This window comes from Strix uralensis, chromosome 3 (genome assembly GCF_047716275.1).
Source record: "Strix uralensis isolate ZFMK-TIS-50842 chromosome 3, bStrUra1, whole genome shotgun sequence".
In the NCBI taxonomy this organism is placed as follows: domain Eukaryota; kingdom Metazoa; phylum Chordata; class Aves; order Strigiformes; family Strigidae; genus Strix; species Strix uralensis.
Window position 1 is genome coordinate 28,648,249 of NC_133974.1, and position 20,798 is coordinate 28,669,046.

The 20,798-nt window shown below is 36.6% G+C and overlaps 1 protein-coding gene across 2 annotated transcripts in view; it reads left to right on the plus strand.

Annotated features, from left to right (window-relative positions):
• The window catches only part of PRIM2 (DNA primase subunit 2), a 135,523-nt gene extending 118,685 nt beyond the window's left edge, over positions 1 to 16,838 (plus strand). For both annotated transcript variants that reach the window (XM_074861780.1, XM_074861779.1), the window contains exons 13-14: positions 9,323 to 9,391; positions 16,230 to 16,838. In XM_074861780.1, coding sequence (XP_074717881.1) covers positions 9,323 to 9,391; positions 16,230 to 16,457 — 297 coding nt within the window. In that variant the 3' untranslated portion in view covers positions 16,458 to 16,838. The remainder of the gene's footprint in view (positions 1 to 9,322; positions 9,392 to 16,229) is intronic.
• Positions 16,839 to 20,798: the final 3,960 nt, after the last annotated feature.

A 20,798-nucleotide genomic window follows, 5' to 3' on the forward strand; every position in this document is an offset into this window, starting at 1 on the left:
TTGGTTTTTGGTTTTGTTTGATTGTTTCTTTAAGAATCAAGATGATTAGAACTATACCCCTGCTTGATTGTCCTACAGAGTCCCTCACTTGCTCCCCACCCTGATGGTGTGTTTACTGAGGTCTCAACTTTCCTTCCCACCACTGCTGGTCTGGGAGGACGGGGCAGAGACTCATGTCAATACCTGCTTTGCAGCTGCTTGCAGTTCACAGTGTCAGGCATTACAGGCTGTGGTCCCAGGGCATTCCTCAGCATTCATCTCCATGCATCTCCAATCTCCAGGGTCATTCTCAGCTTCCCAGGATCTTCACCCTCATCTTTCTGGACTGTCAAGCCTCTATTTTTCTTCATCTAAATAGTCTATCTGCAAAACCTGTGGTCAGGTTCCTAACTGGTAGTTCTGTGCGATGTCTCTTTATTAATGGGAAGATCAGAACATGTCACTATTAGTCTAAATATTATCAAAATTTACAACCAGCCCATACCAGTTGCAGCTAGCTAGCAGGTTTGTTCCTGACAGTTTGAAAATTCAGTTTTGTATGTTTTACAAGACTCTATATGAAAACTGTGCAAAAGTAACTTGAACAAACTGTTGTTTGCTCAGCTGTTTCCCAGCTTACTTCTTGATGGGTGACACTGAGGGAGTTATGAGACTCTGCAGTGGTAACAGGTTTAAGATCATGTGAACTTTTGCTTTCCAGATTAGTAGTGATACATGCTTCTCTGCAGCTAAGGAGTGGCTTTAAGAAATTCAAATGAAAGCTCAAGACTTGCAGTCCCTGCTGAGCGTAAATTGCAGCAATCTGGAAATCACATTGAAAGGTAGCACACCAGACCTTCTGTGGTGGGTTGACGCTGGCTGGATGCCAGGTGCCCACCAAAGTGGCTCCATCACGCCCCTCCTCAGCTGGACATGTGAGAGAAAATATAATGAAAGGCTTGTGAATTGAGAGGAGCCCTCCCTGCTTACAGCAGATATTATATCACTACCAAGTTCTGTATCAGCAAAACAAAATACTACAAGATCTGTGAAAGTAATGCACTGAGCAGTAAAACCAAACATATGTATTAGTACATAAACTTACATATGTAATGGATTGCAAGCAATGTGGAAAGGTATCTTAGAAGTCATCTTTTATGAATGGGGCACTCCAAAATAGAACTGTCCATCTTGAAATCTAACAAGAAGTGCTATTATTTCTGTTCCTGGGATGGACAGGTGGTGGGACTGCTGTCAGCTTCCCTACTTGGGAAAACTGTTCTGTGCTTTTCCTTTGATACTTCTCTTCAGCAAGAATGCTCCTGCTGCACAAAAAAATCCAAGACAGTTTGGTATCAAGCTACTTCACTGTGGAATCCCAGGATTCATTCGCTATGCCAAGACCTTCTAATTCTAGGGTCTGGACAAATTTGCTGTTTAAATGCCAATCCTGTTTGGACTACCTCATGTTTGACTTTAAAAACTAGAGTATTCCTACTCATTTCTTAAGAGGGTGTCTTTGATTAACATCAGGAAATATTCTGCTGGGCATAACTTGTGACCTGGAATACCGCTTTTTTTCTTGGTGTATGTCAAGGTCACTATCCTCCTAATATGTGATTTTAACCTATAATTTACAGTAATTTACTGAATTTGAAAAGATACAACTTTCTGAACTGACTCAGCCAACAATTGGCTACATAGGGATCCTTCATCTTCAGAAATGGTTTGATTTTATTGTTTTTTTCTAAAGGTTTAGGTATGGCATTTCCTCTGTGAGAACCCAGTCTCCCAGCAGCAGCTCAACTTAGCTGTTCATAGGTTTTTTTGAACTAATGGGCACTTGCTTCGTTTTTTGCCTTTCTAGGAATATGACCTTCAGCTGACAGTAGTTGCAACAGAACAGTAGAATACTCTTTTTTTTTTTTTTAATTCACCAATTCTATCCATTTTGAGATAATATTAATCCTTAAAATGAACTGTAGGTTTTGCTTATAGTGGTGTCTAAATTTTAGGAGATTAATCTTTGTTTTATTTAGTACTATATTTTTCATCTAAACTAAATGTTTTCAGGGCTACAGATTACTTGTATGCTATATGCATAAGGCATGCTTCTTTGCAAGAATGTGTCAATATCTATACCCAGGAGATCTCTTGGCTGGATGGTTTCTGCCCTAAAATTTTTCCTATGTTTACCTGACAATGTGCAAATCTTACATAGCCATTGTCATGGAAACAAGTGAGGTTTTTAAGACATCTTCGTGCTGGATCTCAAGAAGCATATCTGTGCGCGAGGTCATGAGATCTTCAGAGCTCACACCTACAGTTATGTTTGCACGCTCACCAAGTGTTTTGTTCTTGTTGAAACTTCTGTATGGTCCCATAGTTTTTGTTGAACTAGATACTCCAGGGCACTCTTCTGGGCAAATGGTATTTGTGACAGGAGTCAGTGTCCAGCCCATATGGTTGTGGCTTTACCCAAGATGTTTGGTTTTCCAGTGCTGTTCTCAGTCTTCTGTTTCTAAGGCTGTCCTTCATACTCTTGAGATAAGGAGAACACCTTTTCCTTTTAGGTTTGTAAGATCAGTAAGTTCCTGAGTTTTTTTCATACAGATAAAGCATTTGGCTGGTCTGTAGTGGAAACAAACCACATCCTCACAGTGTTTTTCCAAAGGAATTTCTGCGCAGGCTAGGTGTGAAAAAGGAAAGCTGGAAACCTCACGTGACTTCGTAAGCAGTCTGAGCATTGGCCTGCTTTCATTGCAGTCATTTTGTAGTACAGTCAGTAATGAAAAAAGTGATCAGAGCATTTGAATATGTGAATCTGCTTGCTGTCAAGGATCTAGATCCAGCCCCACTATCCCAGTCCAGATTCTCTGGGGCTGTATTTTGTCTGAGGTTGTATCTTCTGAAGTCATCTTCCTGAGGTAATATCCATGTCTTGCCTAGTTATTATATAGCCTGAAGCAGAAAGAATTAATCCTGATGTTTATTCCAAGAACTGAATTATTTAACTTGTATTATTTCACATTTTCCATACGTTAGGCTATTTCTTTATTTGTCACAGTAGCTTTTTTTTCTTTGTTTTAAAAATCCTTCTTGGAAAAGTAATATGGTTAGCTGAGCATCTAATGTGTGAATGTGTGATTGTATAGCATTTATAGTATATTTCAGATCCCATTTAATTTCTGTCTTTAGTGTTCTGCTAATCAGGTAAAATCTTTATGAATTGAGGTTTGCCAATAGCTAATCAAATTGAAGAATATAAAGATTAAAGCATATGTTAAGATAAATACATCTGTTGTGGTGCTGTACTAATATACTGTAATATGTTGCGTACGTATCTCAAATAGAAAAATAGATATGATAGGCTTTGAATTGGAGTTCTTTCAAAATATCTATTCTTTGTTTCTGAAAGCCTTCTTGGAGAAATTACCTTTTTCCTAGTTCACTTCTATCACAATAGCAAAAGCAAAAGGTAGTAAAAATTTCTGGTTCTACAGTCAGGAGAAATAGAGGGTGTAAGACTCATCCTTTTTGCTTTTGCTCCAATTACTGTTTTTTCTTCAGGGAAAAATGCTTATGTAAATGAACAGTAGATAGCTTCAGAAGAATGATTGTTCTTTCTAGTACAGTTGTTCTCAATTTAAAAAAACGCTTTTTTCCATAATTGGATTAAATTAAAGGTTTTGATTGAGTCATTGAACTTTGGCTAATGTTCTCTAACAAATTTAGTGTTTTGGGGGATTGGAGAGTCTTTACAGAAATGGAAATAAATAAGCTAATCTGTGCTTAAGCCTCTGATATGGCTATATGTTTCCATGAATTAAAAAAACTCCAACAAAACACCAAGCAAAAAACTCCCAAACCAGCAAAATCCCCCCAAAACCCACCACAGTGAAAAAACCCAAAGCACACTCTCGCTTCTGATGATCTAATATTAGAAAAATTTTAGATCATTGCTGGCTGTAAAAATATTTTCCCTTGCAGCTAAAGAATTTTGCCCTAACATCAGTCATCTTAATGGGAGTGCTTTTGTAAGTTCTGATTAAATAAGAGCAAGTACTGTTTAAGTAAGAGATTTTTAAGTGTTTAAATAAGAGATCTTTTATTAAGTCAGTATTTATTGTGGAAATATATAAAATTGAAACAAAAATACAAGAACATTTTCATATTCATGATATAGACAACCTTATGTGATACCCATTTTATTACTACAGTGAAATTTTGTACATCAAAATTCCTTAAAATTTCTTTCAGCAATTCCAGTTTGAAGTCTTGTCTTTTTCGACTTGTGGCTATAATAAATACTTAATTGATGAAGTTATCACATGGCACTTCATATGTATTGATTTACCTCTTTTCATCAAATTCACATTTTTACATAGAACACAGATTTTTGTGAGCTTTTACTGGGGAAAGAATCCCACCACAAATTAACTAGTTAAAACTCAAATCATAAAACAAGGTACCCTTACATATTTGTTGCCAAGAATTTTTTAGAAGCATTAGACCTTGAATCCAGAAATTGTACGTCATTCAGATTTCTCAACTGGTGGCTAAGACCCCTTCTTCACTGTCCAAAATCTCTCAGGTAGTTATTGTTTTTACTACATCAAAACCTGTAAATGCTTTAAAATGATTAAATCTTTCAAAGTGGAGAGTGTAAAAGCCTCAGAAGTAAGTTTATCCAAGGAAACTTCATAGTCAAAATAAATCTTTGTGGCACTGTGGTGTAGATTTGGGTGCTGAAAGTTTCCACGTATTTTCTATAGATGGGGAACGCTTATCAATGGGAGGCAGCATTCAGCCTTTCCATTATTTTGAGAATAATACTTGTGTGTTAGGAGTATGTCTTCCCCATTTTATCTGAGATTATACTTTCTCTGACTTCTAAAATTAACTGAGTTTAAATTAACATCTGTCTTCATTTAATAAGCTGCCCAGGGGTTGCTGCAGCAAATATGGGCACATATTGACATATTCTTTTCATTCTGACATTCACTTACTCTTTTGTTAAGTATTTAATGAGTTCCTTACTGACATACATGAAGTAAGAACTTCAGGCTAGAAAAACTATGCATTAAAAATGGAGGAAAAAATACAGGTATTTTTGAGACATTAATAAAAAATACCTTCCTCTAGATCATCACTGCCTCTTACTTTTATAAACTGTGCTAGAATACAATTAGGTTTTGTTGTTTGACAGTTGTGAAGTTGTGATGCAAATTGCAGGGTAGAAATTGATCTCTTATGATGCCCTAAGTATTGCCATGTGCAATTCTGAACACTCTCTGATCAAGTACTATTCACTACAAAAGACAAGTCAAAGAATATAAAAGGAAGAGGGGCTCTGGCAAAGCTGTAACAATGAAACAATGATTTTGTAGCTTGTAAGCGAGTCCATGAGGGAAACCAGCTTAAATCTGAGAAAATTGTGCTATACATGCATAAATTATGAAACCTTCAAAATCAGTTTAAAATATGAAGGAAATATCTGAAAGTAGCAAAAAGAACAGATAGCTGTACTGACCAGGAGGCAAAGGGCACTGGAGAGTCCCGGGGCAGGACTTGGTGCTGAGATGGTCACAAGCTGGCCTGAAAAAGAAGAAAACTGGAATGTGTTCAGATACATTCCAGCAGTTGCACCCAATCATATCTTCAGTCACCTTTGAAATGAAAAGAAAGTTAGAAATGAGTCATACTTACCTGAAACTATAGTGGAAAGATTTTCATTTTGAAAATATAAGTTAATTCTGCAATTTTCAAATAAAACTGTTTAAGTGAAGATAACAACCGATAATTACAGACCCCAAACTATTCTGCTATGCAACATCTTCGCTTTGAATGCCGAGGATCTATAAAGCAGGTGGCTGCATACAGCTGCCAAACATCATCTTAACCTCATTAGTAGTCGGTAAAGCAACATCAGAAAAGCAAGTTGCAGATGGTAGTGAAAGGAAAGGCACATAAGATCTAACAAAAAGAGTCCTTGAGTGTGTACCTGTACTTGCAAAATAAGGCAATGTAGTGTAAATATCTTAATATATATAGGCAAAAGATTGCTGCTGTGAATTAAGGTGGCTTTGACTGGAGGTCTGTTTCTGGGTAACACTAGTGAAAAAAAAACAGCTGCAAGCTTGCTTTCATTATGTGCACAAATGTAGTAGGAAAGATAATATTTATTATGAATGATAATTCTGTTTTATTTAAATAGAGGATTGTTAGTTTCTCTCACACAGAGGACTCCTAGCTGAGCTCCATTCTATTGACATTTTTAACCTTTTTTTGTTTCTTCTCTTAGCAACTTGTTCTCTGTTAAAGCCAGCTAATCTACTAAACTGTTTCTTTGGATATGTTTAATGTGCCCCTTATTCCTCAACCCTATCATAGATGCAGAAGGTAAACCTGGCTCACCGTGTTTAAATTTACATATGTGCTAAATATCAGGCTTATCACTTGGCTGCCTTCTGGCTGCCTCTCAGAATGAGTAGGAGCTGAATTATAACTGCTTTTTTTCTGAATGAGCCACAAATGTTGGTCTGGCTTTTCTACCCAACCACAAATTTTAATCAACATGTAGGAATGTCTAGCTTTGTCATCTCTACCTGTCAAATTTGGCTGAAATTGGCCAACCAGTCAAAGCTGGGCAGTTGATGCGGTGGAAAGGGTAAAGAAGCAGGAGTGAAAGGATGACTACCAGTGCCATCATGCACATTAATAAATTTAACAAACTGGATGAAAGTCTCTGGTCTGTTTTGGTGAGCATCTGTTCTAGGGAGCACTCTATCGATGTCGGGAAAAGAAGTGGCATGAAGACCTAGTTACCAGACTTCACTGGAGTATGCTGGTAGAGGTTCCTCTAACAGCTCTTCTCCAAGATATATGTCTTCATAGTAGTATAGCAGAAAAATTTGTCTGGTGACCTGATAGCCTCTGAGAGGTCTGAGAAGGCGTCTCAAGGGAGTGGGACAGTGGTTCCTTGGTGAAATGGAAGTGTAGCTGGGCAATAAAGATTGAGATGCTGCAAAATGACATTGTTGCTCTTTAAGAATTTAAAAAGTGCCTCAAGGGTAGCTCTGATAACATGGCCATTATAGCTTTCATATATCAGCAGCATCGATTCAATTAAGTTCTCTTCTCCACCTTAAAGGTGGGTCAGGATTTTCCCAAGGATGAGTCAAGGGCTTAAATGGGCTTGGTTTCAGAATAGTTTGCTCAGAATAATCTCTCCTACAAAACTGGAATTTATTTATAAGTGTCCCTTTATTCTGTCATCATCTGTGCTGTGTCGATCAGCAATCCCTCTTCTGATATCTGTCTCTTGAAGTTACCATTTTTCTGCTGAACTGTCAGAGAAGACAACAGCAGCTTGATTTCGCATCCTGTGAATCATTGTGAATTGGTAAATCAAAAGCTAGCTTTGATAATCCTTGTTTTTTCTGCTTTTCAGAATAGTTGGATAACAGCATAATTGATACAAAAAGCAGCTGTAACCGGTCTGCGATTCAAAAGTTAAACAAACCGCAGAATGACTACTAGCCCTTTAACTGATAATTTTTTTCAAAAAGTTCTCTTAAATTACAAGAGAACCTTAATGCTTTTAAACTTTTGGGGTTTATATTCAGAATTTGTCCATACTTAAGTTTTTCTTTGCTCACTTAAGGGCTGAGTCTTAAAATATATTTACACTTGAATTTAGAGAAGTTTTTATTTATATAATTTTCATTAGATGTAATCTTGATTAAATGAAGAATAATTTTGAGAAAACCTAAAGTATTCATGAACTAGATTAAATTAGTTGACTTATTTCAGCTGGAAAATCCAGGTTAGAAAAGTCTGAATGCTACAGAGCATTATGAATGTTTCTTTCAACTAACCAAAGACATATAAGTTTTCTAATCATTACTCCAAATTGTGTGAAAAATACTTTGTAAAAAAGTACATACATACAATGTAGTTAACATTTACTTAAAAATAGATATAGATCTTTTGCATTGCGTAGATTTTATTGTGAGGAACAAACAGGAACACATAAGGCAATATGTAATTGAAGTGTTTTGAATAGATGAATTTTCTTCAATCCTTAACTACTTAATGTGACACTAATTTTTTCAGCCAATTTCAAAGGAGGGAGGAGGTGAAAATAAAAAAAAAGTGTACACAGATAGTGCCAGATTTCAGAGTTCATTGCCTAGTTGGCCTTGGCCCTGATCTTTTACAGAAGATCTAACAGAAGGTGGCAAGAGGGATAGAAATGTAATCAGTTGGGCTATTACAGAGAAACAATATGGCTAAGTACTTTCTTGGCAGTGTGTTGCTGTTTTTATCCATGCAGCAAATGTAATTTATTTATACATCTGTCAATAAATACAAGGCAGCATTCAATAATGAGTACAGCAGGGATTTAAGCTGGAGTGTATTGCTGTGTTTGACACAAAGGTCAAGCTTGGGAAAGGGGCTTGAAGTGAACATTTCTCGAAAACTATTTTTCCTTCCACTGAGGCTATCTCTTAATTCCGGCAATTTTCTCTGTTTGATAAGCAAAAAGAGCATACATTTTGATTATAAAAAGGAGGGAGGAGGTGATGAAACTTTAAAAAATTTCAACTGGCATTGCATTCTGGTGATAAGAATGGGACTTTATGCGGCACAGAAGAGATTACCTGAAGCAGAATTGGGAAGCAAATTGTATTTACAAAAGATGGCATGATTTTCCTAATAGGTGTTCAAAACAGGCTATTCACTCACATATTCTGCTGAGCTTGACTAGAAATAACTTCATTTCAAAAAGGACAAATCTGATTGAAGGTAAAAGCATTACCCTCTCATAGATACTTGTCTAAAGGATTTGCATTACATTTTCTTGATGGGAGCACAGTAGTATTTTATTCTGCATCTGCATGAACTGATAATGTGGAAAATAAAAATACAAATTGTGTCTTTGATTGCTTCATGCTTCAACCACTTGAATTACTAGATTTATGTCTGCAATTATGGAAGAGATGTTGCATTATGATAGTTTGACAATAACTGTCACAATTATATTGCCAAAATACAGATTCAACTTATTCTTGAAGTTGAGTATTGAAATTATGTTTTAAGGACCAGGCATATTTTCCTGTGGTTTTATCTTGTTTTTAATGAGGCCGGGGTATTTTTAAAGAACTATAGTATGTCTTGTCAGTTATTAGTAGGCCACACAAATGTCAAAGACGTCATGTACTGCAATTTTCCATGAGCTATTATACAAGGCTGTTGTGAAATATCTTGTCATGGTAAGTATCAACAAGATGTAAGTGTGCTGCTTCTGTATCCGTTACATTTTTCTTCCTCTATATAGATCCTAGAATTGGTGAAGGGCATGCATTACCAGCTGGCCTGTCAGAAGTACTTTGAGTTGACGCATGATGTAAGTAGCTACTAATTTTTGTTAAACTGTAATCACCGTCTTTGTCTTGAGGAAGGCCTTGGAAATCATGCATGAAGCCCAGAGACTATTTGCAGTTCTCACATCCATCATTAGCTGTCTTTCCTTGTTAGTTTTCATTGCAATAATTTTAAATATACTTTTGTAATTTTCTGCATTTATATAGTGACATTATTAATACCCTGAATGTTACAAGATATATTAAAGATTATGCTTTCTTCCTGAAAATGTCAATATTGTTGAATTTTATCTATTTCAAGCCACTTAACTTTTTCAATATCCTGGTTTTTATCAATTTTGTGTTTTTTAACCTGTTATGCAAGTTTGATATTTTGAGATATACCTTAAAAATTAAAAAAAGGATCTAAAAAGTGTAATTAAAACTCTAGTCTCCTAGCACATACATAGTTAATATTGTTAATTTTCCTTTGATATTTTTTCACAGTTTTAGTCTTGTGTGATTTGTTTTTAAATCAAGATGAACATTCTCAGGGCTTTCCCATTTGCTTAATCATAGGCAAAATTAAAGTGAGATTCTTCACAAAATTGTAAGATAGCCAGTGGCCACAGTCCATCTCCTGTGTGACTTCCTGATTCAAAGAACCAGTTTTTGCATTGGTTCAAGACTCCTTGTCATCAAGGAAAATAAAAAGGAAAACACAGCCCTTTTTATACCTTTGTTCTCTCCACAACTCAAAAAAGGGAAACATCCCATTCAAACAGCAGACTATGGAACAGCCTTGCTAAAGATATTGATGAAGATTAGATGATCCACCCAGAGACATTTACCATTGGCTTTTTTGTTCTTACTGGTTTTCACATTTGATTTAAATGGGGACTGTTTGTCTCCTCAGATTTCCAGCAATCATATGTGTGAATGTATAGCAAAGGTATACTCTGAACCAGTATCCAGTGTTGTTTTGGCAGCTGTAATTTAAGAGGAACACTTTGTCTTACAGCCTTAGAAAATGATGAAGCGCGTCTAATAATCTGGAAGGAAATTGAAAATTATGTACAATTTCAAATTTAGATAACACTTGCCCTGTGTAAGGCTAAGTCAGTAGAAATAATATTTTCCCAAGATGACCATAGACCCCTAAGGTCAACATTCACCAAAGGATAAATCAGCACAATGCCGAATATCTGTTGCATTTTAGGAAAGCTGTCTTTCCATTCTTCTATGTCAAATTCCAGAAAAGCATTATTTTTTTCAGTCTTGTGGTAATATAAATATCTGTCTTTGCTGCTTGTATTAAAAATCATCTTTGTACTTTGCTGTTGATAAGTCTCTTACTTCAGTGAGAGAAAGCAGAATGCACAGAAAGGCACTTTCTGTAGTTTGAATGGCAATTTTTTAGAGAATTTAGCTGCTGAACTTGTTACCAACCTGCTCAGAATGAATTTTCTGTCCTAAAACTATATTCTTTAGTAATGTTTCAGTTTTTTTTTTTCCTGGGGTGGTCAAAAGATGTATCTCTGAAGCTGGTGACATCTAAGCAGATAATCAAACCCTTACTTTTTCCTGTATATCACTAGCAGAGTTTTTCAGCGAAGGAAATTTCTGAAGAATCAATAAGCATTACATTGTTACTCTTTCTTCAAATAGGTGAACAATCGTAAGGAAAATTTCCCTAGAAATAATGGGCTGGCTCACATGGAGAATTTCAGCTTCAATTATGTAAAAATTTTACCAAGAACGTGTTTGATATGTGTTGGGCAGAGCTGTTTGCGTAACCTATAATTCTTGAAAGTTACAGCACGTATGTGGGTTAGATCTACTATGAATGACTTTGTAGTGGAGACTTGCTTATGATTTTTTTCTAAGTTCACAAGTGTCAGTTGCACACTGTGTCTACTTAAGGACTCTCTTTGAATTTCTTTGCCATCATCCTCTCTCAGGTTTCTACTACATCTTTTACTCATGCTGGCAGCAGCTTTGCTGTTGGCTTCAGTAGTATAGTGCTTGGCACTAAGACTATGCTAATAAATCCATCTGGACTAGAGTGAGAACGTTTAGATCTTTTTCTTTTTTTTTTTTTTTTTTTTTTTTTTTTTTTTTTTTTGAGGGTGTGAGGGATGTGTCTTTGGACCTCAGTGCTACTGGTTTAAATAGCGCAGGTTACCTAAAAGCTGCTTCTCTGCATATTCTGTGTTAACTGGGTTTATTAACTGTAATGCTACACCTCTCCTGAACTTTCATTTCACTATCTCACAACCACAGAACAAAAGCAACCATCATTCGTGTGGTCCAGTGCATTGTTTGTCTTCAGACAGGAACTAATGTGTTAAGGAAATGTACGTGTATGTTAAGTCTTGTATTTGTTAAGTCTTTCAGTAAGTGTGGGAAAGGAAAGCACTACATATATGCATGAATGATTTTATATTTTTCAAGTTTTGGGATATTAGGGCATACTCCTTTTTGGGAAAGTTATTTTCTAAATAATAACACTGTAATTTGATCAAGACAAGCTGTTCTATGTATGTGAAGAAAAGAGAGTCTTTTGACTTTATAGAAGTATGACTGAATGGCCTGTAGGTTAGATATTTTCAAACATTATCATATTGTCATAAGAGTCAAGAATAAACTATATTTATATGGTAACTAGAGTAAGCATTCAATCAAACACTACCAAAATACTAAAGTATCTTTCTTGATTTGGATTTTAAGCCATACGGAAAGCATTTTAACTGTTTGAAGTTTTAATATTTGTACTTGAGTTCATAATAAGATATTTCATGTTGTTATCCCGTTTAGGTAAGTTTTTATTTTGTACTAAAGTGAGGACACAAGGCAACTCATGTAAAGTGGAAATGAGACGCCCTGAAAATGTAAGCAGTGTAACCATAACCCACAGTAAATAGTCACAGTAATGAGGAATGCCTTTCATGGTCACAATAGCAGCAAGAGGTTTTTTTACTTTAGTTGGTAGAATTGGATGGCAACTCAAAATAGAGAAAAATAATTCCAGTCCAGTTTAGAGATCTTGGCTACGTATCAGAATCCTACCCTTGGCTACCTATCAGATCCTGGCTTGTATCAGAAATAGCGTGGCCAGCAGGGACAGGGAAGGGATCTTACCCCTGTACTCGGCACTGGTGGGGCCGCACCTCGATTACTGTGTTCAGTTTTGGGCCCCTCACTACAAAAAGGACATTGAATTACTCGAGCGTGTCCAGAGAAGGGCAACAAAGCTGGTGAAGGGTCTGGAGCACATGTCGTACGAGGAGCGGCTGAGGGAACTGGGGTTGTTTAGTCTGGAGAAGAGGAGGCTGAGGGGAGACCTCATCGCCCTCTACAACTACCTGAAAGGAGGTTGCAGAGAGCTGGGGATGAGTCTCTTGAACCAAGTAATAAGCGATAAGACAAGAGGTAATGGCCTCAAGTTGTGCCAGGGAAGGTTTAGACTGGATATTAGGAAGCATTTCTTTACAGAACGGGTTGTTAGGTGTTGGAATGGGCTGCCCAGGGCAGTGGTGGAGTCCCCATCCCTGGAGGTGTTTAAGAGTCGGATTGACATAGCGCTGAGGGATATGGTGTAGTTGGGATCTGTCAGTGTTAGGTTAACGGTTGGACTAGATGATCTTCAAGGTCCTTTCCAACCTAGGTGATTCTGTGATTCTGTGATTCTGTATATGCAGCCAAGTAAAAGACACTGATGATATCGGCTATGAACCACTAGTACGTTAAATAAATGTTCTTGGGACTGCATGCCTGTAGAAATAATGAGTGCTTTAAAATCTGATTGTGTATAAATCCACTGTTTGAAGAGCCTGAGCATTATGAATAAATAAGAAAGCCTAAGTGGCTAATGCCTGTGTTGCTAAGTTATATTTCAAAGGAACTAATGATGTTAATGTTGTTTACATGAATACTGCTGTATTAGTTACTTGTTACAGTTACAGCTGTAACAGCTGATTATTTATATATTGATATTTATGTCTAAACATTTCATTCTTGAGTACTGATATTTTATAATCCTTGTATATTTATAAGAAGTAAATGAAATCTGACACAGCAAACTTTCTGATACAGAAGAATCACTTTTGAATAGTTCATTTAAAAACATAAGCAAACCCCATTTTTCTTAGTCCTTTGTGATCAAATCACAAGAACACTGGACTTTTTCTAAAAAAAAGGGTGCAGTTAATTGATATCGTTTACTGTAGCACCATGATTGCTCACATGGTTTTTCTGTAAAATCAACTCTAGCCTTATCAGCTGTCATTTTAAAAGTTCCTGGTTAAAACTGAAAGATACTATAGCTACAAAATGATTCCTTTGGGTTTTTCAAAACAATATTTGCTATAGTGGAAATACAAAACTAGAGTTTGTATGAAGACCAGTATGTGCAAAATGTGTTGAATCAAAAAAAAGTCTTGTGTTAGTATTATCTGCTAGATGCAATAAACAGTTCTGTCTGAAGTGACAGGCCTTCTCACTTGGATCAATACAGGTTATAAGCTTAAATTTTTGCCGGCACAGAAAATACATTTTTCTTTGGGCGTAGTGGCTTCCAGATGGATTTACAGGTGTGAACGGATAAAGCTGTTTGAGAAATCAAACTACTATTTCTAGTAGTACATTTCAGGTAACTTACAGCTAAGTTAATGATGCAGCTTTTCAAATTGATGTGCTTTGATCTGTATTACCTAAAAGCATTGGAAAAACTTACATAAAGTAACATGAGCAGTCTAACATAAAAAAGCCAGGAAATTTGTGTATGCTTCAACTCGATTTTTGTGGTCAAATTTCATGTGAATTTCCAGCCAGAGCAGAATATTTTTATTCAGAGAACCTTACTGAAAATGACGCAGAACAGAATTTTTTATGTATCACTATATCATAAATGAAGTTGATGATGATGATGACCAAAACTTCCTCTTTCTCTCTTCAGGCTCTCAAAAAAAGGTGATAAAATGAATGAGCAGAATTCTTTCAATTAAAAAAGGAGTCACACTGCAATTTTAATTAACAATCTGTAAATACCCTTTTGCCAGATGCTGTCAGTCACCTCTGAAAACATGGTTGTAGGCTCCATTCATACAATGAGCTGCTTCTACAGGTTATTCCAATTTGTTGGTGAGAGAAGAGTTTAGAACAAAGTTAAGAGTTACAAAGTGAATCTTAAAATGGTCTGAAGAAAACTTGAGATTTTCAGGTTAAAAAAAAAATAGAACTGGTTAAGAGCTTCTTCTAGGAAAGCCAGCTTTTCACTGTATTACTTCTTTTTAAGCCTTTTTGGTGTAAAGAAGTAATTTAGTTCCCACATCATGGAAATTGGAGCATGGATGAAAGCTGACTGGATGAAACTCATCCAGATAAGACTGAAATGAAAGTCAGTGGTGGCTTCAGGTTCCTTTTTTTTTTTACTTTGTGTGTTTTGAGTGCCAAATTACTGTGCTAGGCCTGTCATTTAAGATCTTTTCAAGCAGCGTCACTTACTACAGTTGCTAATGTCTTTTTCATGTCTGAATTAGATATTGTTATACCTGTTGCCATTTTTTGATGGAGCTGAGCTGGATGGTGGTAATGCATTGAATCAGGGTTCCATTTAAAATGCGCGTTGATTCTCTGCTTTACAATTTTTCACAAGCGGCTGAAATTTAAACTGATGGATTTTGGCATATTAAATCAGCCACAGTATATGTCCTCATGAGATGCTGTGTGTGTGCAAAGTTGCTTGTTTTGCTTGAATTGGCCCCACCTTTCTGGGAAAAAGGGAAGATAGTGAGAGCAGAAAATTACCAGTATATGGCTCCTAGTCTTCCTTGGTTTCTTGTATCCCAGGTTTGTGAAGTTTTCCAATGTTTTTTTAAGAGCAGTATTTTTCCTGAAATGTTCTTAGTATTCACATGACCTGACAGGCAGATAAAAGGTGCAGATTGCCTGCATAGGAGGGGAAGCACCTTTCAAAGTAATGATTTCCAACTTCTGAGCCCCTGAAAAGAGATGCAAAGGTTATCACTGAGATTTGTCGTGAATATGTCAGAATAGCTTACTTTCAAAATGGAAAGCTTTGTTGATTTGAAGTATTTGATGAGTATTAATTTAATGTTCATTTATCAAATAATTACAGAAGCGAAAGAATGCACCTGCCAAGTAGAAAGGAGCAATAAAAATATGCTGCACCTTATGCTAGCTTTCTGTATTCTTTTCCACTGAAGACTAAATGTTCTTTGGTATTGGTTGTGCATCTAGTTTTAGGATGCTGATGCTGGCGCTGATGAAGTAGGGATAAGCTTGATCTATTGGGCTTCTGTCTTAGCCTGCTGCTTTGTAAATATTGCATCTGTGGCTACTGGAGAAAACAGGGAAAGAGGTGAAGCTACCTCTTTCCATTCACAGTTTCACACTGATACTTAAGATCTAGATTTATATTGTGCAGTTGTTACAACTTTTAGTAGTATTCTCTACTGACATTAGCACTCGACCTGTCTCAGTCCCTCTTTTGGGTAGGGAAATGCTGTTTTAAAGGTGTAGGTTCAATTGTCCTACATCTGTAAAGCTATACCATTTTGCTTACATTGTTTTATATGTTTTGCGATGTTTTTCTTCTTTACTGCAGCAAAGATAGTGTGAAATATTGTTTGAATATGCCAAAAGAGTCATTTTCTTTCTAACATGAAGGAAGAAATTTTGTGATGAAAGTAAACCTGTATCATGCTAATATTTACTGGGATAGTATTTACAAACTGATGCCTTTTTTCTTCAACAAAATTGGAACTTACTATATTGCTAATGAATTTGTTCTTGAGTGTGAAAAAGATTACTTTTTGAAATAAATATAATTATTCACTGTTCCTTTCCTTTTATGTGCAGGTTGATGACGTTGGGTTTTCTTTGAATCATCCTAATCAGTATTTTGCAGAGAGTCAAAGGCAATTAGGTGGTGGTAGAGAACTGAAGAAGGAACTAAGTAATTCAGGAAACTCTCAACAAAAAACTAATAGTCAGGAAAGCATGAATTCAAATTCTACTCCCACCTCTTCAAATACAACAGCTGATGCAGAACTGGAGGGACTGGAGGCATACTTCACTGAAGACTAAGCAGCTGTGTTATTTGGGTTTTTTTGTTTTGTTTTGTTTTCTTTCTTTCATTCTTTCTCTTCTCTAGCTGAATTTGTCCCTATATTAAGGAATATGCACTTCACTACCTGGAAGACATGGGCATTTAGTGCTTTGAATAGGCTGAAGTAAAGGAATATAGATACTGAAGATATAATTGCATCCAGTACTTATTCTCAATGCTTTAGGATACTGGTTTTTATGGCATGTTGAAGGGTGGGAAATTAAAGTTCCTTCCCAATTATTAGGTGATTTTTGTCTGATTTACCTTTTTTGATTTTCTTCAAAAGGTTTAAATATTTTTATGGCATTTTGTGTTCACTTTTATATGTTTCCTCTTAATAAATAAATTGCAAATCAAAAGTTTGTGGTATTTTCTTTTTAGCTGTATTTGGATGGTAATTAAGTAGGAGTTCTTATGATCAAAATTGCCCTCTGGAGGAGTCTGCCTGTCTCTTTTCTATATGAGGAGCTGAGGGAAATCAGCTTCTTAATTTGTGTACCTTGACACTAAATTTAGAGAACTGGTTTTGGTGCTTGAAATAGAACATAAGCAGAGATTAGATACCTGTATGTGAGAAGGTAATCTTTAAAGCTGACATTCCACCAACTGACTCATCTTGAAGAAGCTAAAAATTTATTAGCATATATTCCTTTTCAATTTTAAAGTTTCCTCAATGTCTGAGCATGACTGGAGCCTCCTGTGTCCTGCTAAGCTAAACAGCTGACTGAATGCAGGTTTGGGTCACCTAAATTCCACCCGTTTCCCCAAAGCCCAAGTCACCTAACACACGAACGACATTCAGTCGAGCAGTGGCCACTGTGCAGTGGCTGGAAGCTTTAACTAGAGCTGGTATTTTATATCATGCTGTTAAGAGTATTCTCCTGGGGATTTGAAAGGCCTGACTTTTATCTGATGTTTAATGAGTTTCAAGACAACATTTCCCCTTCTCTGGAGAGTGACCTAACTACTGCTATAGCCCTATAACCACATAAACACAGTATTGTCATTGCTAGTAGCTTCTATTAATTCTGCAAGGCCTTAGCCTGAAGACTCACTGAGCTTCATTTATCTAGGTTTATCTTGCCCTACCTGAAGCCTTCTCTTAGCTGTAACAACAACTGTCAAATGAGAGTCTAACTTTGTACAATTGCGTAGTGTACTGCCTATGTTTATAATGATTTTGATGTATTTTGGTAGCTAATGGCTAGTAATTAGTTATTTTGTGTAGAATCAATTAATCTGTGATCTTAGGTGCCAGAGGCCCCATGGGTATAAACAACTGCTGATCCTTAAAGAAATACAACCTAAGAGCTGAGCAAAACAAGTTTTTAGGGATAAGAGAAGAAAGAACAAGCATACAATGTCAATAAACCATTCTATACATAATTATTTGGCTGTAATGTGGAATTGCCAGACCAATGAAGAAAGGAGTAGAACATTTTTGGATATGTGTACTGTTACACCAGGTGCACCCTAGAGAGAAGAAAGAATAATCCCCACCATCAGCATCCTCCTACTCCTGATGAAATATGCAGGACCCTGACTCTGTGCTGTTGATCTCAGGACCCCAAGGGGCAGCGGAAAGGTGTGTGCAACACTAGAGAAAGGGACAGAAACAAGGGAGTGTGTGAAAATGTAACATTTGCTAGCTGTATTATGTTAAAGGTTTTATTTTCTCTACAATAATTGACTGACTTAAGACTATTAATATCGTGACTGCACTAAAGACTATTTGATTACTGTTAAGATTTTGAGCTGACTATAAATCTTTGGTTTGTCATATGTAGAGTGTTCCTTTAAGGACACATAACTTGCACAGGGTTAGTGCAACACAAGGCTTTAAAAAAACCCCGTTGTTTGTTGGTAGAAGAGGATCTGCCAGGATTCATCGTGCATTAATGGAGGTGTCTTAGTGGACATAGTGGATCCTTTTAATAGAAGTGAAACTGTTTCAGACCTGCAGTAAGATTTATGTTCCTGAGTGAAACAGCTGAGAGAGGAATGAGGTGATTGAGGCACTGAATGCAGGTGGTGTTTCCCAGCCAGGGGAAATTGTAATTTCTGATTCAGTAGAAACATTTCTGTTACAGCCTAACCCCACTCATGTAGATATTGTCACACGCTGTGTGAATAAAACTCCTAGCTCCTCATTTCTGAGCTTTATATATACTTTGAAATCTGTTATGTTGGGAATGGGCTGCTTGTTCACATATTTTACAATGGATTGATACATTAGCAGAATAAAGTTATTTTTAGGAATTCAAGCATAACATTTAAAAATAAGTCTCTTATTACAAGGAAGAGAATATAACCACACAAATCCTCTGAATGAAAAATCTTAATCTGAAATGCAACATACATAACAATATGCGCCAAAGCCTTTGTCCTTCATTGGCTTACTTTATTATTGTGAGTTTACCTCTCTTGATTAATAGAACCACAAATCACTTTAAACTGTATTTTCTTCCCTTTTATTACCTGTCAGGAGGACTATAATCAAGTATATAACAGAAAAATGTACAAATTATAGCATACACTTACAAGTAACTAGCAAAGGATTGAAATGAATGTTTTTGTTGCTATTTGAAGAAAATGATAATTTATTTTCATATTTCACACATTTTGACCATTTTGATTTTTCTTTGAAAGCAGAATATTTTAAATAGGATAATGTAGAAAAATCCAACATGAGGATCCTCCTTTGAGCAGTTGGACACTGAGGAGCTTTAAACTCTTACTGCTTTGTATATTTAGTAAGAATCACTTGTTCCTTGATTATAGAGCTGTTAAAAGGCAAAATCACTAAGAATATGTAAATCATTAATTTGAAAATATTTCCTGCATTGTAGTAGTGCTATTAAAAATTGTATTTAGTCAGAAGATAAGGATTCTGAAAACAAAGTGACCTTGATATGATTGTGCAGTAGTAAAAAATAACAAACCAAATAACCAAATAAACCTCACAAAATCCCAAACCCTATTCTTTTACAAGTTGACGAGAAAATGTATTTCTGCAGTAAAGCATTGCAGATGGATCTATTTGCAAGCATCAACTCTCCTAAGTGAATCTTTAAAGTAAATTTTGTTACATTTTGCTACTTGAAAAACACTAGGAGACACAAACATCTAAAGTCTGAAACTGTTCTGGACAAGACACTTCTGTATTCTGGGTCAGTAAAGGAGATACTAAGATAATATCTGGTTGCATTTCTGAGGGGATGCCCTGTGCAGCCATGATGCTCATGTAGGAAGAACCCTTCTTTACAACATCTGATCTTAAATGTACCGCAGTTAACTTTAGAGGTGGATGCTTCAAAAGGAAGGCCGGTCCATAGTTTGTGATCTTTTGAAGTGCAGGCATCAAAGACAATAAAACAGTCTCTGCCTTCAAAGCCTTTCAAGATCTAATGAAGAAGAGAACTTTACTATTGGGTGTTCTGCAGAAGGAAGGGGGAGGAGCTCACAAGTTGGGTGTGACTTACAAAGTGCTCTGCTGAGATGTGGAGCGATGCCCTGGCAAGGGGAATGGCGAGAGCAGCCAGTACCATCATGGCACGATAGGAGCGGATCCATGCAGCCAAACCGTTGATGCTGAGCATGTGGCATTCTTTCTGTGCATGTTTTGGGAGTTTTACAGTGTGGCTGGAGTGGTCATTAGCAGATAGAGGAGCGTTGCAGAGTGTACCTTTTGGGTGAATTTCGTGCAGAAGGAATTCAGTCTGCATGCTCTCAGGCCAACTGGCAGTGCGAGCCAAAGCAGAATAAGTGGGGATGACTGGGAGATTCCCTTGAAGATGGTGACTTTCAGTCAGTCTCAAGCCCATGTAATTGAAAGACACATGGCAGCAAGAATACATTTAGAGGATGAGATAGGGCGACATCTTTGTGAGGCAGGGGCTCACTCTGTAGTGCCATTGTTTTCATATGGTTGAGAAATGTAAAATGTAAAAAATTGTCCCCAGTTTATATAATGAGCATGATGTCCTATGGTATGGAATATCCCTTTGGCTAGTTCAGGTCAGCTGTTCTGGCCATACTCCCTCCCAGATTCTTGTGCACCTCCTCGCTGGCAGAGCATGGGAAACTGAAAAATCCTTAACTTTAGCGCTACTTAGCAACTACTAAAGCATCAGGGTGTTATCAACATTATTCTCACACTAAATCCAAAACACAGCACTGTAACAGCTACTGGGAAGAAAATTAACTTTATCCCAGCGGAAACCAGGACAGTAGATAAATCTATTGGAAAACAGCTATAAAAATGGTTGGAATAATGTCGAGTGAATTGTAGTTGGGTAATATATCACAGAATCACAGAA